Source organism: Echinops telfairi, unplaced genomic scaffold (assembly GCF_000313985.2).
Source record: "Echinops telfairi isolate 266 unplaced genomic scaffold, ASM31398v2 ScPeMD7_70;HRSCAF=299, whole genome shotgun sequence".
In the NCBI taxonomy this organism is placed as follows: Eukaryota; Metazoa; Chordata; class Mammalia; order Afrosoricida; family Tenrecidae; genus Echinops; species Echinops telfairi.
The window spans coordinates 13,598,717-13,622,165 of NW_022103968.1; the positions used below are offsets into that span (position 1 = coordinate 13,598,717).

General features: G+C 50.8%; 1 protein-coding gene across 1 annotated transcript in view; it reads left to right on the top strand.

The window, feature by feature from the left end:
* GFRA1 (GDNF family receptor alpha 1) overlaps positions 1-23,449 on the top strand; it is a 257,659-nt gene that overhangs the window by 182,077 nt on the left and 52,133 nt on the right. Inside the window, exon 6 of the mRNA XM_013004160.2 lies at positions 7,133-7,469. Within this exon, the coding sequence (XP_012859614.1) occupies positions 7,133-7,469 (337 nt within the window). The remainder of the gene's footprint in view (positions 1-7,132; positions 7,470-23,449) is intronic.

Sequence of the window (23,449 nt, forward strand, 5' to 3'; positions counted from 1 at the left end):
TGTGTGTGTATACTCAACATTAGGACCTAACAGAAAGAGTGAGAGTTTGTGTGTGTGTGTGTGTGTGTGTGTGTGTGTGTGTATACTCAACATTAGGGCCTAACAGAGTGAGTGAGTGAGTGAGTGTGTGTGTGTGTAGACTTTGGAAGGGGTGAAGGGAATAAGAAGGAAGGCAGACAGTATAAGGGTTATTTTCCAAATCCCGTGGTGCATAATTAGTATGGGAAGCTTCTTTTGATACAAGGAAGGAAGGGTCTGCGGAGATGAGGGAAACCTCCCGGAGCTGAATTGACACACCCCCAAGAATGGGTTCAAGCACATTAAAGACTATGAAAAGGGTGTGTCCTGGGCGACATCTCGTTCTATGATACACAAGATCACTGAGTCAGAGACAACCCGATGACAATGAACCAAGCCACAATGACACGCGTGGAGGAAACGTTTACATGAACCCACAGCCCTACCACTTAGCGGCATTTACTACTAGCGTTTGCAGTTTATCGCTTTATCACGTCATCTGCCCCCCCTGCCAGGGAGCCCCGGTGGTAGAGTGGGTGAAGGGTTGGCTCTAACCACAAGATTGGCAGTTAGAAACCACCAACCTCTCCGAAGGAGAAAGCTAAGGCTTTGCGCTTCCCATTCCTGAATAATTAAAGACTCGGAAACCCACAGGGGCAGTTCTACTCTGTCCTCTCGGGTCGGGTCGCTGTGAGTCAGGATCGATTCCCTGGCAGTGAGCTTGATTCAACCCTCTGTCCGTCTTTTCATCTACAGTTGTTTATGCAGACCACAGATCGTTACTGGCCTAACGCTACTTCCCCCAGATATTTCAGAGTAAATATCATCAGTCAGTATTTCTTTACCGTTTGGGTTTTTCGTTTGAAGTAAGACTTATATATACACAAACTTGGGTGTACAAATCTCTGAATTTTGACATATACTCTTTAGACCTCTGGGGGTGTCGTGGTGAAGCATTGGGCTGCTAACTGCCGGTGCAACCATGCCAAACTACCAGCTGCTGCTCCTCGGGAGAAAGACGGGGCTTTCTACTCCTGTAAAGAGTCAGGGAAACTCACAGTGGGCAGTTCTACCCTGTCCTAGCGGGTCGTTGTGAGTTGGCATCGACTCAGTGGCAGTGAGCTTGGTTGTGGGAGTATACAGCCATGCAACCAGACCTCCTTCACGATAGAAAACAGTACCATCATTCCGGAAGGTCTCTCCTGCCCTTTTCCAACCAGTTCCCACCTCGTGTGCTCTAGAAACGACCACTCTCCTCCTTCTCTCACGGTAATTCATTTTTGCCCGATCTAGAATTTCTTTTATAGGAATTATAAAGTGTGTGCTGTTTGGTGTAAGGCACATTTCCACCAGCTGAGTTTGGTGTCTTGTACATTCTCCCGTGCTCTCATGTATAACAGTAGCCAGTTTGATGGACGAGTAGATGTCATTGTGTAATAGACCACAGTGGCCTTAATCTTTAGTCTACTGATGGATATAAGACATTTTTCAGTTTGGGGTATTGTCAGTATACTGTTATGACACTCTTACACACATCTTTTTGTGAATATACATACTAATTTCTGGGGTAAAAATCAAATAATAGAATTTCTGAGTCATAGATTAGGCTATGTTTAATTGTATATACAACAAAAAGAAAGAAAACACCCATTTTTTCCAAACTGGGTAGGCCATTTCCCATTCCCACCAACCTCTCTGACAACATTTAAGGTTGTCGGTCTTTAATTGTAACCATTGTGGTGGATGTCTAGTGACAATGTATTGTGGTTTTAATTTGCAGCCCCCTTCAAACTAATGAGGGTAAGCATTTTCCATAGGTTTTTGACTATTTGCTTATGTTTGTTTGTGAAGTGTGCCAAATATTTGGCCCATTGTAAATTGGGTTGTTTTCTTTTAATGACTGCACTTCAGGCATTTAAAATATATATTCTAGGTACCAGTTGTTTGTTAAATACATGTTTTATGAATTTATCTCCCCCAGCCTGTGGTTTGACTTCATTTTTCTTAATAGTGCTATGTCAGGAGCAGAAGGTTTTATTTTTCAGGAAATCTAACTTATCTTTTTTTTAAATTTAATGTTTATTACTTTCTTTGTCTTGTAAAAGAAGCCTTTACATCCTCCCATGTCATAAAGATATCATCATGTTTTCTTTTAAAGCATTCATGATTTTAGTTTTTATGTTTAAGCCCATAATGCATCTTGCATTCATTTTTGTGTATGGTGTGAAATCAAGGTTGAAATGTTTTTCCCATTTTGAGATTCATTTATTATAATGCCCTTTGTACTCTCCTTCCTCCATTGGATTGCTTTAGAACTTTTGTCAAAAGTAGAATGATTTGTGTGGGTAATTTCTGAGTTCTATCTTCTGTTTGGTTTTACAGTTTATCTCTGCTATACCATGATGTCTTAATAATTTTAGCTTTGTAATAAATCTTGTAGTCAGTTTAAGTCCCTCAACTTTTTAGTTTATTTTGAAATTGCTTTGGGTGCTTTGTGTTTCCACATCCATGTTAATTTTTAAATAGTTTATGATTTGGGAATAACTAACATTTTAACAATATTGAGTCTTCCAGTCCATGAACATGGTATATATCCTTATTTAATTAGGTCTTTAATTTTTCTCATCCATGGTTTGTAGTTTTGAGTGAAGAAAATTTGTCTATATCTTTTGTTAAGTTCATTCCTAAGTGTTTTCTCTCCTTTTCTTGTTGCTGTTGTAAATAGAATTGTGTTTTAAAATTGTGTTTTCTGACTTATTTTGCTGCTACACCATGCTCACTGATATCCAGTTAATTGCTGCTAGCTTACAAAAACCCAAGCATGAGATCTTTGTGGATTATGCCTGTATCCTTTGACCTTACTAAGTTTACATAGTACTTGTAGCAGTTGTTTTGTGGAGCTATAGGATTTTTACATTATCTGCATGCAGACCAGTTCATGCTTTCCTTTTCCAATTGTTTTTCTGTTGATTTCTTTCCATTGTTTTCGTTGGAATGGCTAAGACCTCTAATACATTGTTTACTTTCATTGGTATAGATGGGAATCATGCCTTTCAGCAAGCAAGGTTGTGTTATCTGCCTATCACAGATTGTTAGCAAACCTTCCTGCAATCCTAATGCCAAATTCTTCTTCTTGGAATATCTGTTTAGCACACAGATTGAGGGGATCCAACCCTGATGCACACTTATATAGGACATAAAGTTTCACATTCTTTTCCCTTTTGGTACCAAGCTTTTCCTTTAAAATGTTCTTTTTTCTCTTTCTTTTTATTATTATTTTTAAATTAAAAGATCATTTTATTGGGGAGGTCTTACAGCGTTGATAACAATCCATACATCAATTGTATCAAGCACATATACACATATGTTGCCATCATTAATTTCTAAATATTTACGTTCTACTTCCTCTTTTTCCCCCCCCTCCTCCCCCACCCTCGTGACCCCTTGATAAATTAAAAATTATTGTTATTTTCATATCTTACACTAACCGCTGCCTCCCTTCCCCCACAGTTTCTGTTCGTCTCCCTGGGAGGAAGGGGGTGTGGTTATGTGTCCATCATTGTGATCGGTTCCCCCTTCCTTCTCCTTTCTTTTTATAACAGTACCAAGTAAAGCCTAATTCGTAGCTTGTGTGGATGTCATGACTTTACCAAAGAAACTACCATCGTTCTATATTTTCCTGAGCACCCTGTGTTGACTCTTATTTTGATTATGGTGTGACGTGAAATTCACAAGCCTGAAATCTATAAGCTCATATCCTCTGCTTTTACACAACTGTAAAGACAACATACGCATGAATTAAGTAGGAACAAAACTCTGGGGGTGGGGGTGGGGGAATGAAATGCAAGCTAATAACATTAACACACAGGATGAGATTGTTTTGCTGAAAGGCACTTGGTGCCTCCACTCTGAATGTGGCCCTCTTGGTTCAGCGTGGGTTCTTTTGAGTACTATTGGCAGGTTTACACGAGCTAATGTTACTGGGTGGCATGTGATGGCTTAATTCTTCTGCCATTTTTCTCGCTTTGAACTGGCATGAATTGTTGCTCACAGATCACTGTCTAAATCATGTAAGAAGTAAGTCCCCCCTGTGCCTCTGTTCTTTCTGTTCACCCAGAGATCGGAGAGGACCAGTTGACACCACTGACCATGTAAATGCAGGGAGAGAAACTGTGTTTGTTGGTCAATATTTAGCCGTAAGGTGCAAACCCAGGTCATCCAGAATCTGATCACATTCATTTAGGTTAGGATCCAAAACGCGACGTGTGACTTAGAAGTCTCCTAGAGAACCCTAGACAGAAGGTAGACCACTTCCCCAGGACACAGCAGTAGTGACATGAGAACTCACAGAGATGGGAAAGCTAGCGTGCCATCAAGGCTTGGCAGTCCTGGTCACCGTGCTTGGTTTCTTAAGACCACCATAGCAAAGTGTCACCGGCTGGAAAGCTTTAAAGAACAGAATTTCTGTTTGCTCAGAGTTTTGGGACCTGGAAGTCTGAATTCAGGGCCTCGGGTTGGCCTCTCCCCTCTGTCTCAACTAGAAGGGAAGACCTTTTTAGCCTCTCAAAGCAATGGCCTTTGTTGATGTCCCCTGGTGTTTGAATCTCTGCCCGTCTCATCTCTGCCCTTGTCGTTTAAAGGGCACTTCTCAGTAAAGGTTAGGATCAGGACCCACCTTTACTCCAGCAGGACTTGGTTAATTTAACTGATAACATTTACAAAAGGAAAAAAACCAGCTACTTTCCCAAGTAAGGTCCTGTTCACTAATAAAAGGACTAGGGTTTCAAGAGATCATTTGGAGGGGGGGAGGGGAAGGGGTCATGTGGGGACACAATTCAGTCCATCACACCACATGGGCACACATGGTGACTGCCCCACCCCTTGTGTCCTAAGGGCCTCAGAGTGGAGCTGGCGGAACCAGCCCAGGGAAGTTGTGCTTGGAGAGAGTACGATGGCAGGAGCGCCAGGTGCACAGGCGAAACTAGCAGGGATGCGTGTGCAGCTGCGGGCTTCCCGAGAAGGGCTTGATTGTCTCGTCGATTGCCTTCCACGTTCTGTGCTTTGGACTCAGATGGCATGGAAGGAAACATGAGCCCGGGGCCGTGGTAAAATGCCAAATGTGGTGCCAAGGCACACAGTGATTTTGTCATTTCAGATGTTTGCATCCTGGGTTTTCTTAAAGCGAGGTACATACTTCCATTGAACGCAGAGCCTTCCTCCTCCCCCGAAACCCTAGACATGCTGCTACACACACTACTGGAAATACCCTGTCCCATTCGTCGACCCCACCTCTCTTCTCTTGTCAGTCCTCTCGCCAGTTGTGAGGAAGGCGGTTCTGACTCAGGGTAGACCTCCCACCCTCACCCCCCTGGGTCAGAATGGGCTGTGCTCCAGGGGGGTTTCCGTGATTGCCAGTAGACTGCCAGGCCCTGTTCCCAAGGTACTTCAGGGTGGAATCAAGCTTCCAGCCATCCAGTTAGAGGCAGAGCATGATAACTCTGTGCGTCTCCGCAGGGAGGTGACATCTCCAGCCTCTGGGCATTTCCCACTTGCCATCTTGGCCTCCTTCTACTGTGGGCAGAGACACAGATGAAGAGGGGTGTCGCAGAATCCATGGAGGGGCTGAGACTTGAGCAGGAACATGCTGGGATGGTGAGACCCACGTAGCGTGTGTGGCTTGCCTGTGGTCTCCTGCAGGTAACTACGGGCTGGAATGATCCACCTCACCTGGGCTGCTGTAGACCCTGACGCAGGAAGTCTGCTTGAGTTTCCCCTCCTGGTCCATCGGTGGATCAAGGAGGTGGTACTTACCATTCTTCTTGCCATTGGGCTTGCCCACGACCAAGAGAAACAAACAAGCAACAAACAAACAAACAAAAATCCCTTATTGCACGAAGTCACGTCCCATATAGGTGGTACAACGTCGAACCTCTCAGAGAGGCGTCTGGGCTGTCATCTTCGCTGTGGCGTTTTGCTAGGCCTTTTTTTCTAGCATCCCATTGGGTGGATTTGAACCACCCACCTTTAGATTAGCAGCTGATGGTTAACTGTTGGCACTATGCTGGGACCTGCTGCCCTGTCCAGCCTGTTCAAACATCCAGGGGGCCTGGCCTCCACCATGACGCTTCTGTGGACCGCTTGGCGGGCAGCCGTGGATCACACAGCCTCTGTGATGTTTGGAGCTCCGAGGAGCTGGGCCGAAGGCAGCATGTGTGCTGTGAGCCCGAAAGCCTGTGGATTGGTAGCTCCTGGAAACGTGATCCAGAATGCTAGCTGCCTGCACTAATCTGCAACGCTGTACTTACTGAGCCTGTGTTCCGTATGTGGCAAGATCCATGGCCTTGAAGTTCGAGCATTTTTGTATGTCATGTGTTCTGGTTTCCTTCCAATGGCCTGGGAGCTCGAACTTAAACACAGCTTCCTTTTGGTTGCCTCTTCCTGTTTGGGAGAGCCTGGCATAATATTTTGTCTTCTGGGCGCCAATAACCATGTAATTACGCTGTAATCATATAGTAATTAGCATGTACTATATGCATTTATTACATAATTATATTCCTGGAGGGCTGTGTGGCAATTATGCTTGCATTCAGCGTATCACTTTATATATACTGTGTAATGAACAAGTATATAATTTGTTGCTGCTTTCTGTTATCCTAATTTCCGTTTACACACCAGGAGCTGGAAACGTAGTCTCCTGCCCCAGTGTCTGCACGTGGTCGGACAGGTGCCTGCTTCTTGGCCTCACTCAAACCAAAAACCAGACTCCCTGCCCACAGCGTCTGTGCCGACTCCTAGCGATGCTAGAGGCCAGGGCAGCCCTGCCCCTGTGGGTGTCTGAGACTGTCACTCTTTATGGGAGTGGAAAGCCTGTCTTTCCCCCGCAGAGCAGTCAGTGCTTTTGAACTGCAGATGGTTCAGATCGCAGCCCTCTCCATCCCAAAGAATGCCAGCTGGTCGTGCCCGGCCCCGACACCCCCTTCCACAGCACTGTTCTCCTAACGCTTTCTCCTTGACCAAGAAGGCCTGCTGTTGTCCGTTTGGGGTAGTTCAGAGCGCCCAGCATCTCCAGCTGAGTGGCAGGCTGACGATGGCTCCACTTTCTCTCCTTTCACAGTGGAGCACATTTCCAAGGGGAACAACTGCCTGGACGCGGCCAAGGCCTGCAACCTGGATGACACGTGCAAGAAGTACAGGTCGGCCTACATCACACCGTGCACCAGCAGCATGTCTAACGAAGTCTGCAACCGCCGCAAGTGCCACAAGGCCCTGCGGCAGTTCTTCGACAAGGTCCCAGCCAAGCACAGCTACGGGATGCTCTTCTGCTCCTGCCGGGACATCGCCTGCACCGAGCGCCGGCGGCAGACCATCGTCCCCGTGTGCTCCTACGAGGAGAGGGAGAAGCCCAACTGCCTGAGCTTGCAGGACTCCTGCAAGACGAATTACATCTGCAGGTAAGCCCGCGCCCCCGTGAGCGGTGGGTGATTAATGAGGGGGCGGCCAGGACAGCCCCAGTGGCTGCTGCACTTACCACGTGACCCTTGTTCGTTCTGAATTTCTACCCAGGTAGAGGCGAGAGGGGGAGGGGCGTTGACTGTAAGGGATTGGCAACAATTGACCTCTGCTGCTGGCATGGGGCTCTTCGTTCAGGCTCTCGGGTCAAAGAAGCATCTGGACCTTTAACACAGAGTGTGCGTCCTGAGCGGCGAAGACGTGGTCACGTAGGACTGCGTTAAGTGAGCACGGGGGTGGGGGCGGGGCGGGCACTTGTGGAAGGCACATGCTCACGCCGCAAACCTAAGAAGCTACGGGGCCTACAGTCAGGGGGCATCGACTGGGGAGGCTGGAGAACCACAACAGGGGGGGTGGGGGTCTAAGGGGAGGACTTGTGTCCAACTCTGACAAGGGGAACTCAGAACGCCTGGCTCTGCTCTGGGCCCCAGTCACCATCTGCCCAGTTAGGCAGAGCTAGCACGTCTTCACTCAGCCATGCTTCTTCTAGATAATTCTGTCTCCGTCAGAAATTCTGCTGAGCCCCGACTGTACTTTTGGAATGCCCCCTTCCTCTTCCTTTGGGGCCATCTATTGATTGTTTTTAATGGTTGGAGTAGTCTGTGACCCATTCTCAGGGTAAAAATAAATTGAGCCACGTAGGATGATGTGGAGTCGAAGACAGGTGCCCTCCTTCGCTCTGCTACCACTGGTCCCCAGTCCCCAGGGGCACAGTCCTGTCTGGTGTGTGACCTTCCAGGACTCGGGTTGGAAGGTCGTTGCTGAGGTGGCAGGTAGGTTTTGGTAAGCAGAGAGGTGCCCTCTCTGGAGGCTGAGGCTGCTTAGGGGTGGGGCTGCGGGGGTCCTGAGCTGCCGATTCTACAGGACACCGAGGGCTGTGGTTCTCAACCTTCCTAATGCCGCGACCTTTTCGTACAGTTTCTCATGTTGTGGTGACCCCACTACCATAAATTTTCATAGCTATGGGTCGCAACCCACAGGTTGAGGATCACTGACCTAGGCCAAAGCCTGTCCTCTGTCCCAGGTTGGGAGCCTGAGAAAGATGGACAAGCCAAGGCAGGTGTGGGTATGCACTTGTTTCCCAGAGTTTCCCAATCTCTCAAGAGCAAAGGGCAGGAAAGATGATCCAATCTTGGCAGCATCAGGAGAGCTGAGTTTCTGGTTCATGCAAATTTTATTCCGGTAGAGTGGGATCCTGTTCTTTCTTTTAATCACCAAAGAGAAATCAAAAGTCTTCCACAGCTACCTGGATCTCCCTGGAACGCTGAGGATTTTCTGGGGCTAACCCATCCCCACCTTTGCTTCTTTTGAAGTTGGAAGCAGGGGGGCTGCTGTTGGACGAACAACATGGACGATCAAGCGAGATGTGAAAGGCACTGGGTCTTTGCAGGAGCCAGATGTTCTAAAGACTCGTTTCCCGGCCGTGTGTCACTGTGACCCTCTCGGCTGGGGACTGGGGCCAGGAGTGCCTGTGCTAGAAGACGCAAAGGAAGGCAGGGCCTCCTCTGAGCTGGTGGTCTGGGGCAGCCAGTCAGCCAGTCCATCCGCGAGTCTCAGGAACTAGGTCCCTACTGAAGATGGAATGGGCACCACTGCGGAGCTGGACCTGGGGAGGAGGGCCACGAATTTTCCTGAGGTGCAAGCAGGTGCGGGCCAGAAAGTTGTGAGCTGTCCTCAGAGACTCCAGAATCTGAAGCCCCTTCTTCAGGGAGAAGGGCTACTTCTTCCTTGGAAAGAACTCAGGCATTCCAGGGGGCTTATTGGCTTAAGACAGGCTCCCCCAGCCCCCACCCCCACTCCCCACCTGTCATCTATTCATTGAGGGGCCGAGTCAGGAGACCTGGGCTTTGGGACCTGTCTGGAGATGGGAAACTCTAACACAAGAAATGGAGCTCCATCCCTCAATGGCTGGGAGGAGAGAGCCCCTGCAGGTGGAACCTTCTCCTCTCCTCCCAGCTTCTCCCCGAGGAGGCCCAGAGCAGGCGTGTCTCCTCCCCAGACAGACTGCAAGGCCATGCTGAGCAGGTGGTTTAGATCACTTAGCCTGCTCTTCGAGACACAGAATCCTTAGAGGGCCGATGTGAACGATTTCAATCAGATTATTTTTGTGCTAAGCTAGAAGGAAAAGGAAAATAAATCTGTCTGGGAAGAAGTAAGACCAGCATGCTCCTTAGACACAATGATGGCGAGACTTCGTCCTACCTACTTTGGACATGTTATAGCAGGAAACCAGTTGCGGGGAAAGAAGAGCCTGCTGGGGAAAGTAGAGGGGCAGTGCCCAAGAGGAAGACCCTCAACGCGATGGACTGACCCAGTGGCTGCAACGATGGCTCAAGCCTGAGAACCATTGGAAGGATGGCGCCAGACCCGGCAGTCTTTCGTTCTCTTGTGCACAGGGTGGAGGCGAGTTGGAGCCAACTTGACAATACCTAACAACGTGGCGATCAATAGGTGGGAGTTTGGGACACTTTGAGAGCTTGCAGATGACAAGACGGTGTGGATGCTGTCTGGGGCCCAAGCGGACATTGTAAGAGGGGCAGGCCTCACAAGCTGTGTGACAACATCTCCTAGACTAGTCGGCCCAGCTGGTGGGGGCAGCAAGACAGACTGGGTCTGTTACTGTGTTTTGTCTGGGCACCAAGGCAGGCTTGGCTGGAAGGTAGGGGTGTTTGTCTCGCTGCTGCATTTCTGAGTCTGGGAGCACTCAGGCTGTTTGAGAATAAACTCTCGCCACCTCATAGGACAGGATAGAACTACCCCTGTGGGTCTCTGAGACTATAACTCTTTACGGGAGCAGAAAACCTCCTCTTTCTCTTGAAGAGCAGCCGGTGGTTTGGAACTGCTGACCTTGCAGTCACCAGCCCCAGGTGTCACCATTCTGCCACCAGGATGCCTTCTGGTTTGGGAGTTTGTGCTCAGTGTGATTGGCGGGTTTCCTGTGCTATCTCGGCTGTTTCCTGGGAAGGCGAGTCAGTGACGTCCCCTGACATTGCCCCATGGTTGTTAGGTTCACAACGCCTTTCCAGAAAGGAGTCTGGCATTTTTAGCCCAGGCTCCCTCTTCTCCACCTCCACTAGGTTGAGTGAATGCGATGTAAGTAGCTAGATTGGCTTGTGGTATTTTCTATCATCAGATTGTATGAATCTCATCTTTAATTGTCTGCCTTCATTTCTGTTCCTGCTCCTCCATCCCTCTGGGTGAGGTAGAGGTTGCCAGGACTGCCCCCTCTCCCCCACCACCACCCCGCCCCCACACACACACAGCTGGGTCGAGAGTGAGAATTTCAGTGGGGTTTGTGTTGTTGCTCTAACCCTTGCCCGTCCCCCACCCCCACCCCAGGCAGAGACCCCAGCTGACAGGATGACAGAAGGCTTAATTTGAAGATCCAATGCCCCCCACCCCCCACCCCACCAAAGGGAAGGGATGACAAGAGGGAGAAGTGCTTCTTCAACACCCCTGCTCCTGAGCCTCCCCCAAGGGCAGGCCTCCGAGGGGTAGGCAGGCAGGAGGGATGGAAAGAGGAAGCCCAGGGAGGAGGCCCGCTGAGTGATGGTACCTTGAAGGGATCACCCTGGATGCATGGAAACAAACTGTGAGTGAATCTTTGAATGGAAAACGGATGATCTGCTCTGCGAACCCCAATCTAATTCACAACCTAAACACAACCGAGCCCATTACCAGACATGCTGTGTCGAGGTCACCCTTAAGCAAACAGACGGCAGCCCTGGTTTTCGGAAGCGCACGCTTGGAGATGCTCCGAGTCTGCCCACTTGCACAGCAGGGACCCTCAGGGAGGTGTTCTGCTCTTGAAAACGGATCAGCTTTTCCAGGTTTGCAGCTCCGGGAACACAGGTTTGTTTCCCCAGGGTCCCCCCTGCCTCGGTGCCAAACCTGCCCCCTCGCCCGCCTGCCGCCTTCAAACAGATGAGCAGTCACTTTAGCTTTTTTTCCTTTCAACTCTGTTTTGCTTTTCGCTCCCCTTTAAAGGAAGCTGGCAGGTTCCTTTCCTCTTGGGGGCCTGGGGAGAGGCGGGAGGCTTGACTGGTGGGCCTCCAGGCTGGTCTGCGAGCTGCTGCGTGGGGGTATCATTACAAGGCTGTGATGGAGTTTCAAAGCCTCACATTCTTTCCCTGAAGCACCGTGGCTCCCAGGCGAGTTTCGCCCTGGCTTCCTCTTTCCTCCATGCAGGCAAGGGTGTCAGGACTGGGCTTGGCTGCTGTGAGAGCAAACCTCCGGATTCCTGAAGCAAAGCGTTATCTGTGTGCGATTTAGATGTGCACCTTGCTCCTTCCCCTCCCAAAGTCTGACATTCAGAAGGAGCTCAGTGCGTGAGCACTGGCTCCCAAGTCCAAACACCAAGCCCACTGCCATCAAGTTGACTCTGAGTCTGGGTGGCTGCTGTTAGGCATTTCATGGCTGGCGTCTTGACCAAAACATGTTGCCCGCCTCTAGGCTAGTCATCAAGTGCAGACCTTTTGTGTCGCTCAGGGCCTGAGCACAAGTTTGGTGTTGTTCGGCGCCATCAAGCTGGTTCCGACCCATAGCGTCCTTATGATTAACAGAACCAGTCACTGCCTGGGGTGGCACCCTCTTCCCAATCCTTCCCAGGCTGGAGCCCAGGGCTGCAGCTATGGTGTCAATCCATCATCTCCTTGAGGGCCTTCCTCTTTGTCACGATCCCTCTACTTTACGAAGATTTCCTTCTCCAGGGACTGGTCTCTCCTGACAAAGTATGTAAGAGGAATTCTTGCCATTTTGTCTCTAAGAATCATTCTGGCTGTACTTCTTCCAAGACAGAGTTGTTTGTCCTTTTAGCAGTCTGTGGTACTTTTGATATTCTTTGCTAGCACCACAATTCAAATGCAGCGATTCTTCTTTGGTCTTCCTTATTTAAGGTTCAGCTCTCACATGCAAGGAGGCAATTGAAAATAGCATGGCTTGCAAGCTCACCTTAGTCCTCAAAGCAACATCCTTGGTTTTCAATACTCTGAGGAGGTCTTGTGCAACAGATTTACCCAATGCATTGAGTCATTTAACCTCCTGACTGCTGCTTCCATGAGCATTGATTGTTAAGCCAAGCAAGGTTAAATCCATGACAACTTCAATCTTTGTTTCCATTTATCATGATGTTACCTGCTGGTCCAGGTGTGAGGACATTGGTCTTCTTTACCCTGAGCTGTAATCCATGCTAAAGGCGCCAATCCTTGTTCTTCATCAGCAGTGCTTCAAGTCCTCCTCACTTTCAGCATACAAGGTTGTGTCGTGTTGCAGGTTGTTAATAAGTCTTTCTCCAAATCTACCTGTAAGCCTGGTCTTTTTAGGATTTTGAGTTTTGTTCCACAGTTAGGACCTTCTAATGTGCTCTCTTTGAAAGCCCTTGGTGGTAATAGCTGGGCACCATCTCGTGTTTCAGGGCTCAAGGTTATGGAGATGTGATATTTTGTGGGCACGTCAGCTATTGTTAATTAACAGAAGGTTAGGTCTAGCAGCTTCTCTTCGAGCACCCCCCTTTCGATTCCAATCACAGAGACATGTTCCAGAGCCCATTCGGCTCCCAATGCCAAGCAAAGAGTGCTTGAGCTTGCTGACCAGCTTATTGTTTCAGCTGCGGCCACTCATTCAGTGACGCTGTTGAGCAGGATCCTGAGGCTGCTTGGTGGCTCTCGCTGGCTGTGCCCTTCTTGGCCATTCAGGCACCAGGTAACAACTCTTAGTGCATACGTATGTGTGCAGGCCCTGTGCCCAAAGCAGTCCAGGGGCTCAGTCATCAAGGGTTCCAGTGAGAGGCAGCCCTCCAACAGGACTCCGCCTTCCTCTCACTGCACTCCTGGGTAGGATGGAGCTTGGCTTTTGCCTTTCTTTCTCACCCATAGCACTAGGTCCAGGCTAGTCCATGCCTCTTAGAAAGGTTCTGACGATGCTAAACCTCTGAGAAAAGGGGATCAGACCCAGGTCTCCATGCCCAGAGTGTTAAGAATGGCAGTTTCGATGAAGTCACAGATCACCAGTTCTACCTTCCCCAGAGGAACCCCAGTGGCTCCGTGGTTAAGCACTCAAAGGCTAAGTGAAACTCAGTGATTCGAACCCACTGAGAGGCTTCTCAGGAGAGTGAGCTGGCAGTCTGTTTGCATCAAGATCACAGTCTTAGAAACTCTGTAGGGATGGTCCACTCTGTCCTGCAGGGTCACCGTGTGTCGGAATCGACTTGAGAGCCACGCGTCCCTTTCCCAGGGATCCAGGTTATTATCATTGTATCGTGGAGCCTGGAGGGACTCTTGAAGAGCTCCACATGTAATTTGCAAGACTATTCCCCCACTAGCAGTCTCTGCACCAAGGGTGACCCTGCTCTATTGGAGGAAATACATGGTTAATGTGTTTACTGGGGCCACTGGGGAAACCTATCCCCCAAAGCATGCAGCAGATGACGAACTGCTTGGGCAACATCCCCAGACGGATAGCGTCAGCACACCTTTACAGGGTGAGAAGCCTGTTTTATTTGCCTGGAGTCAGACCTCTTGCCCATAGCCCACTGCTTGGGCTGAGGTGTCTGTCACTGTACCCCGGCTTGTCCTGACACGTGGCATGCACGGGAGAAAAATGGCTCCAAGGATAATTAATGCCTACAATGCGATGGGTAGATTAATTTGGCACTTAATTTTATTTTACGCTGATTCATTCGCAAATGGAAATCAGCAATTAGACAATGCCAACTTTTGAACCATGCCAAAGAAGGGTTGGGGATACTAGCAAATACAAGTGAAACATTTTCCAGTTGACTTGAGCAGTTGTCACTTCTGACGATGACACGGGCCGCCTTCAGCGATGCTTCAGAGGGCTGGGTGCCTCCATAAGAGGAGTCAGCGATGCTTCAGAGGGCTGGGTGCCTCCATAAGAGGAGTGGGGCCCACCGCTGCCTGCCACCTTCCTTCTGTGCGGGAGGCCTGACAGGGTCCTGGGTGTTCACCAAAGATTGGCCACCACCCTCATGAAGAGGGAGGGCACCCTGACCCTGCTCCTTAATTCCACCAGCCGGGATGAGCTGAGCGTCCTGTCCTTGTTGGCCCTTCCAGGTCTCAGCTCCTAACCTGTGCCTGCCTCTTGCTGTGTGGCTGGCCAGCGAAGCCCTGTCAGGGATCGTGCATCTCTGGCTGACGGGTAACCTGAGCCCTGGAGGAGGCTTGCAGCCAACTACAACTTGCTCCATCTTGTCACCCTTGTCGCTTGCCTTATCTCTCTGTTGGCAGGGGCGGTGTGAAGCTATTTGTCTGCTACTGCTAGAGCCTGTCACTTAAAAATGCCCGTCTAGATGGACGCCAAGATTCCTGCCTCTCCGTGGGGCCCTCCTTCTCCCCGCCCTTTCTTTCACCTGCCCATGACCTTACCACTTTCGGTCACCTTTTGCTGCTCTAGGCCCCCAGTCTGAAAGAACCAGGGGTCAGCCCCTTGTGTCTGCATTTCAGATGCCATGAGTGTTGGATCCATGCGGACCTGGGTCCATCCAGGTGGAATCTTGGCATCAGGAGGTGCTTTTCCATATCTGAGCATGAAAGCAGTGACATGGGCATGGAGTGGATCTATCCTGGAACGCCAGCCTGAGAGGCCCAGATTTCTCTGAGGGAGGGCCTGTCATTGTGGACAAGCTTCATTACCAAGCAGGATGTCCTTGCCAGGCGAAGGAGAGGGCCAATGAAAAAGTGGTGGACCTTGAAGACCATGGACTGACCCCACGGCTGCACACAGTGTTCCCTGCTCTTGAACACGGGACTCCGTCCACCGGGACCCACTCAAGGATGCCTGATAGCAACGTGATGAAGGAAGCAGCTGCCAGATGCGTGCTGGACTGAAAACATGGAGACCACGACTGGGTGTAGAGAAGGGGCTGGGCTAGGGGAGAGGGCCAGGTTTGAGAGTTCTCCACCGTGAGCTGTTGGTGGAAGAAGGCAGAGAAGTTTGATTCCCACCACCCCCCTCCCAGGAAAGTGGAAGGAAGAGCGTCAACCCAACACTGAACCCTGCAGATCCCCCGCCTCAAGTTGAAGGTAATTATGCTGGCAGAGGCCTTAAAGAGGGCCCGCTCGCCTGCCTAGTGGAGAGCAGCCAAGACCCCACAATCCGAGCAGGAATGGAAGTACACTCTGAGGTGTGGGCAGATGCAGATGCAGAGTGACCACGGATGTAGCACTCGGAAAGTCACCCTGCCGCCGTCCTCCGTCACTTATCCATCCAGCTAGCCTGCAACAATGGCATCAGGAAGACAGCCCTGACTCTTCCCCAAGGTGCCGAGAGGAAGGCCGATACACATGCATGTCCCTACCTAGTGTGACCATTTGTGACCCGGAAGGTAGCCAGTGCAGCATCAGACCCAGCTGCAGACATCCAGCGCAGCCTGGCAGTCAACAGAGTTTAAAGAACAGGATTTCTGTTTTCTCGGAGTTTGGAAGCCTCAATCTCTGAACTGAGGGCCTAAGTAAGTGTCTCCCCTCTGTCTCAGTTAGAGGGGAAGACCTCTCTAGCTTCTCTGTAGCAATGGCTTTTCTTGCTGTGCGCTGGCCTCTAGTCACATCCTCGCATCCTGTCTTCCCCCTGCCCCGGTGTGAGTCTCTGCCCTTCTCTTTCATAGGGCACCTCCAGGGGGGATTAGGATCAGGACCCACTTCCCTGCAGCAGGATTTTGTTAATTTTTGTTACTGTAGCAGGAAGGCAGATTTTTGTTACTGTAGCAGGAAGGCAGGGAAGAAGACAGCAGCTGCTCTAGAAGTAGACAAAGCCTGGGCGGGGCACTGGGCCTGAGGAAGCTGAAGCGAGACCCTTTACTGAGAAGCTGCCCCAGGCCACCCAATCCCAAATGTGACCTCTCAGTAGCCTAGCCCCTTGTAGGGCAGGAACGAGTGGGGTAATAACCCGGGCCAAGGGGTCTCCCAGTTGCCAAGTGGACCAGTGAGAACCGATTCAAATTTGAAACCAAAACGCCAGCTTTCCTGCCATGGAGTCACTGCCGACACCTCCAGAGCCTACAGGACAGAGAACGGCCCACGTCGTTTCTGAGACTCTCGATCGTTTCCGCATCAGAAAGCTGCACTGGTCTCCCGAGGGGTGGCTGGGGGATTCAAACCGCTGACCTTGTAGGGAGCAGCCCAACAGGTAGCCCGCTACTGCACCGGGGCTCCTTGATAACGCCCAGTTCCGGTTCCCATCACAGGTACCAGCTGAGTGTCCTTGAGGACAAGTATGTGATGGTTTGATGTTCCTACACTGCTCGGGCCGACTACTGCCTTAAATTCAGGCCCCCTTTGTGGCGCCTTGAGGAAGGCAGCCGCGAACTTCACGTCCATCAGCTCCTCTTAGCAGCATGGGGGAGGGGCAGAGAAGCTGGGGGAGTGGGGGGCCCACAGTGCGGGGCGGGGAACCAGCTCCTCAGGTAATACCTCGTCATTAAGCGCTTTCTTTATCTCATTTCCTTCGGCGCATTCACTGCTTATTAGAGTCGTTGCTTCAGTGACAGCTTACTGATTTCAAAAGAGCCCTTTCTACAACTAGGAGCGGGGGTGGGGGGGACAATCCTGCCAGTCTGCACCTTTCTTATGAACGCGATTGTTCACGCAGGGCCCATTGATCAGCCTGCTGGACACCAAGAGCGCCCTCCTGTGCCCGTCTGGAGCCCGCCTGGGGCTCTTCACCCACCCTGCTGGCCTGCCCTCGGCCTGCCCGCACCCCCAGGTGGTGGGGATCAGGGACCTGGCCTCGGGCTTCACAGCACAGATGGATTCTCTGCTGTCACAGTGACAGCAGCTCTAAATCATTCTCGGCTGTGTCACCCGATTGGGGTCATCCAGGTGTTTTGCCTTTCTGCCTTCTCCCTGCTCTGTGGCCATGGCCATTCATCCTTTGCAAGCACCTCCAGTGTGTGCCAGGGTCAGGGGGAAACACGTGGGCCTCCTTCCTGGAATCATGCCTGGAATTAGGAGTGCCAATCCCCTCTGCTCTTCCCAACCGTGTGGGCCTCTTCAGAGGGATCCCTTTCTGCGCCTTCTGCTGTTGGGTTCATGTCCGAGGAACCTCGAAGTGTACGGACAGAGAAACGAAGCCACCTGTCCCTGCTCAAGCTCCTCCTGAAACGGGTCAGGTGGGTTTTGCTCTTTTTGTTCTCCCTTCCAAGGGCAGCGGATGTTTCTATGTCATGCAGTTCCGCCCTCGGATGGGTTTCACCCACGGAACCAGGGATGGGAGGAAAGGAACGAGGAGAAAGGGGATCCCAGCACCCTTGGGAGCTGCTTCCCCCAGGAGCCAGCTTCAGGGTCCACTTGTCACCCATGCTGGCTGCCACTGTGGCCCCATCAGCCGAGGCTGCTTCCCTCTAGTCCCGACCCCTCCCCTGCAGGAGACAAGACTTCTTTTTCAGGATGTAGCATGATTTCCAGTGACATAGAAAAGCCCCAGGTTTTGTGTGAGAAAGGAACCAGAGGCCTGGTAGCCGGGTACTCGCAGTACAGTCAAGGAGGGAGCTGTGCCTCATGATTCATTAGGGCCACATGGGGCCCCGGAGGGTGGGGCTGGCCACGGTAGTTACAGGGGCATCCGATTGTGTCCCCACCTACTGGCTAGAATAGACTCTTCTCAGCCTGCAGGTCTGACCTTAGATCAGGCCGACCCCTCCTTTCCTGTATCTTCTGGTTCAGACTCACCTCTCCCTTCCAGGTTGGAGCAGGCTCCAGGTTCTCCTGAGAGAGCAGAGATCAGCCTCTCCCCACTCCCCGGCCCCATGTTAGGTCTCCCCCCCAGCCAGGCTTGCATTTACATTTCCAACTCAGTGACTGGGAAAGTGCTCTGTAATTTCCAAATGCAATTAATTATGCAGAAAATAGTTTGCATCCGAGAAAAACAAGACTTTTAAAGAAGCACCCTTGTGGAAAGTCTCACAGCCAGTAGGAGGCCTGGGATTTTCCTCTTCCCACATCCTGGTTTGCCGTTGGTCTCTTGGGGGTTGGGGCTCATGCCCTGGTCATGCTAGTTCTACGATGTGAGCAACCTGAGACCTCAGTTTCCCCATCTGTAAAATAGAGGCAATGACACCCCCCATCTTCAGAGAACTGGCTTGAGGGTGAAACCGGCATACGTGCAGCCAGACCATTTCCCTCTCTCCCCCTCATTACCCCCGCCCCCAAGATTTTCTGGAAGGAGTCAGAGAAAGCTTATGAGTCCCCATGCCACCTTCCCCCAAAGTAGTGGACAAAGAGGTGGTTAAAGTAGGGTGTGTGTGTGTGTGTGTGTGTAAGCACGCGTCTCTTGAGCAGAGGGTCGAAATGCCAGCACCACCCTGTGAGCACCATGTTAAGCTTTGCACGGCACCATCTTTCCAGGCTCTGAACTCGTAGGAAGAACTGGGGCAGGGGGTGGGGACACATCCCAGAAGCGTCCAGAGCATGTGTCATCTCAAAGACCTTCCTTTCCAGGACGTCTAGCTGTTGGCCAGCAGAGACATGCGGGCAGAGGTGAGGGGCTCTGGCTGGCCAGGAGATGCTTGGGTGTGGACTGATGAAGCTCACCATTGTTCAGGCTGAATAGGGAGTGTGAGGCGGGTGGGGGTACCACGTGCAGCGTTGGTGCCCCGGGACTGACTGCGAACAAGGGGTTCTAAGAGGAATTTGTGTGGCTGGCTCAGAGAGGAGAGGGCTCCTGCAAAGGGCAGTCACTGAGTCAGTACAGCTGAGTCTGCGCTTCCCTTGTCTTCTGGATGATTCCCTGCTGTGAATCATCAGCTCATCTGCTCCAAAGCTCACCAGAACCGGGGGCTGGGGGCCTCTGGGTGCTGGACGCGGGAGCTGAGAAGCTGGAGAGCTGATGGCATCCACGACTGTAGGAGTCTGTGGGTGATGGTGATGACGATGGCGGAGAGAGCAGTATTTCTTTGACATTTACTGTGTGCCAAGGCCTGGGCTGAGCTCTTTACAACAAACTTACTCATGGGCTACAGTTGCTCCCCATCCGCCCCACGTTTCACAGACAAGAGCGTGGGACTTTGAACAATGGACCCCAAGTCACCCAAGTGGTACAGCTGGGCCCCAGGCCCTGAACATCTGGCTGGAGCCATGTTCTTATCAGTGGTGCCTCCAGCTCCCTGCACAAAGTCTCTTGTCAACACCTACATTATTTCCCAGGGGCCTCTGGGGGTGTGGAATTGGATGCTAGAGGTAGCCGTGGTTTGTTCTTTTTTTCCCATTTGTTTATTAATTTTGATTTTATTTTCTTTTGAGTAAGAGGCTTTTGGCTCGTTGTCATCCTAAGGCTTAAGAGCCCCTCACTAAGCATGTTACATTTTCCAGTGAAAACACCGGTTCTCCAGTGGCTGCGTCTCCAGACTCCTGAGACGCCTTTGTTTATGTGGCTTAATCTGTCAATACAACCGGATCGGGAATCAACACAGAGGAGATGTTGACGCTCGTCTTAAAGCAGTTAAGAAACAATAACATGGCACCATCAGTCACAGAATGTAAACGCTGTATTCTCTTAAATTTGAAAAATAAAGAGCGTGGTGTAACGTGGTGCCTTGTTTTGCATGTTTGCAAGTCTATTTCTGGCTGGCTGGACGAAGGCTGGAATCCCAGGTCTGCTTCTGTAGGACATCCTCTGCAGTATCTCGTGGCACGCAGTCTCCAGGGGCAACTACTCCTACTCCTAATAACTCACAATTCTCTCCTGAGAGAATACAAATAGCAAGGGTCAATGAAGTCTTGGAAGGATGAGGAAGGAGACCTGGTGACACAATGGCTGAGCCCTAGCCTTGGCCTAGTGCCTACTTGACCAGAAGGTTGGCTATTCAACCACCACCAGCCACTTTGTAGGACAAAGACTTGGTGAAAAGCTCCAGTGACAGCCAAAAAAAACCCCGGTGAGGCAATTCTAGTCAGTCACATAGGGGCACTCTGAGTTGGAATCTACTCGACAGTCTCCAACAGCCACCTTGTTGTGAGCGTAGTGTTGACCTTGAAGATCCCCTTCAATTGCAAGACTGTCAGGATCCCTGAACTTTGGGAACCATGGCAGAAGGACCCGCATGATTTGGGGCTCTAAAATGAGTGTGCACCATATTCTTATGGGCCCCTGGAACCCAGACTATCCAAGTGGCACCTGGCTCTGTCCTCCTGGTTCAACTCCAACAGGTCAGAGGACAATGAGTAGGAGGACGGCAGAGCTCAGAGCCTGACCCCTTCCAAGTGACAATGGGCACAAGTAATGGGAGACCTGCTGAGCGCCTGCTGGCCACTGGACCTTCACAACAGGGCCATGTGGCAGTCTGGGTGACACTCCATCATTCCATAATTGGCATCTAGCTCTGAGAAATGCCCCAAGCAAACAATGCCTTCCAACATTCCAAAGGATTTCTAGGCCACAGTCCTTTGGCCGTTAGTAATAACTTTGGGCTGATTGGTGGAAATCCTTTGTGATCAGAAAGACTTGCTGGAACCCATCTCTTGGTAAGGGGTTTGGGGGGACTGTCCAGGTAAGCTACAGCCTCTCAGGAATGCTGGGTGGGGCCTCTGGATGGGGGCCATCTCCTTGTAGCCCCTCTCTGCTTCTCCGCCACTGTCATGGTGTGAACTTAAAGATTTAGTGGCATCTAGCTAGCATGGGCTAACCCTTGGAATCATAAATGCCAGGATGCTGGAAGTTCAAGATTCTTGTGCGGTCCCAGTAGTTGGACCTCTACTGCAGAGTTAGCTCATCAAACAGCCTTGGACTTCTAAGAAGCGATCTGGGAAGGGAGACGACCACCCCTCCAAGCATGCTTTCTCCAGCAAGGGATCTTGACACTGTCCTGGAAAAGCTTTCAGGGGAAATGGACAGAAACAAAGGGGAAACACATCCCCATTCAAACGCCGAAGGTACAAACACTTTTATCGACAAATAAGAGGTATCGTTTGAGATATGGCTGTGCTTTTTGCTTAACGCCCAAGGTGGTGATGTGGGCTTTGCAGCTTGTTCTCGTTTCCGCAGACCAAGGAGCCCTGTGCTCTGCTGGGCCATGACCTGCTGGGCTGCATGGTGCCTGCCTCCTGTTGGCACAGAGTAGGTGTGCAGTGATCCTTGTCAGTGACCACTCTCGAGGGCACCTGGGAAGACTTCTCAGAGGGGCCAGGGGCCAGTGGTTCTCACCTACAGCTGAATCAGGATCAGCGTCTACTCCATGACATCAGAAGAGAGTCCTGAGAATGTTCATTGCTAGACCATTCCCAGGAGTCACGGATTGAAGGGTGCCCTCCTAAAACAGATAAGGCTGTTCTATTCCCTGTGAATGTGACCTTATTTGGAAACAGCACCTTTGCCATTGTCATCTGTTAGCAGAGCCTGGATGGGGACCCTATAAAAGAAGAGGCACAGGGAGAGAGGGGAGATGAGTGTATGAGTCAGGCTGCAGCTGCAAACCAAGGAGCTCCTGGGGCTCCAAGAGGCCAGGAAAGCCAAGGGCCTTCCCATAAAGCCTTCAGAGAGCATGCACTGGCCACACGCGGCTCAGACAGTAGCCCCCAGGACTCTGAGGCAGCACATTTCTGTGCTTAGACCCACCCAGTTTGTGCCATTCCAATAGGACCTCCCCCAGAAACTCAGAGACCGAGGATGTTGGGCAATCCGTGCCCACTGCCTTAAGGAATGTGGCCTGGGAGGAGGTGGTGGGCCTGATCTACCCTCACAGGGGTGGTTCTGCACAGCTGGGAGCATTACACAGGCGTGGAGACTTCAGGACAGCGAGCACACTGCCTGGGAGCATCAGGGCAGGGTGTCTGCCCAGGTGGGAAGCAGGCCTAGCAGGATGAGGTCCGTGGCTGGAAGTTTGTGCTGCACCCAAGCTGAGCAGTAGCTGGAAGACTCTGCATGTATTGGGGATGGGGGAGTGTCCTGTGAATGCCCAGTGAAAAGGCATCCAAACCAAAGACACAAGCCTGGCTCTAGGCATCGTCTGTTCACTTGTCTTCCTGGAGTCCCCCCTGTGATCCAGCTGTGGTGCTCCTTGCGCAGGAGGAAGTTGGCAATCAGCTGTCCACAGGCTGAGCTTCGCCGAAAGAGGAAAGCCATTTGGCTGCTTTCTGCCTGAAGACGCAGTAAAACAGATGGCTGTCAGGAACTTGTTTGAAAAGGAGCCCTCCTTCCAACATGACCTTGAGAGCCACCTCTAACCTGGGCCATCTGAATAAGGAACCCTGCCATTTTTCACGGTGCTCTCCTTGTCTCTCTCCCTGTGGACCTGTCCTTGGTTGTCAAGGGGACCGTGGGCTGGGAGGAGCCTTGTCTAGAATCAGCGCCTGCAGCCGGCCTGAGGTCCAGATTGTGGGTGCATGCACATGTGTTTGAGAACCAGAAGGACACAGCTCCAATGAGCCCAGGTAGCCAGGCACCTGGACTTGTAGAAGAACCTGGTGTGGTCACATTCCTCTGTCAGCTGCTGGGTCGGTCAGAGGAGAGCACAGGTGGCAAGAGGGTGGTGACAGGTACACCACTCAGGGAGGACGTGAGTATGTTCACAGCCTGGGGAGGGGGTGACCACGGAGACAGCCCAGGGAGGGGATGACCAGGAAGAGAAAGACCTAGGCCAACATGGCTTCTCCACACAGTCTGCGAGTGAATTGCATTTGATCCTAACTGGCCAGTAACAAGACATTCTCCTGTGTTTTTTCTTTAATTTTTTTAAAATTAAATCATTTATATTCATTTACATATATGATAACAACATAAATATATTTTATCCCTATGACATATAATTTTAGAATAATATAGAACATGCTATAATATCTAGTCCTTCATTCGCACTTCCAGTATGACATACACTGGTCTGAGTGCTTACATAAATTGATTCATTTAATTTTTTTTTAATCGTTTTATCAGGGACTCATACAACTCTTATCAGAATCCATACATACATCAATTGTGT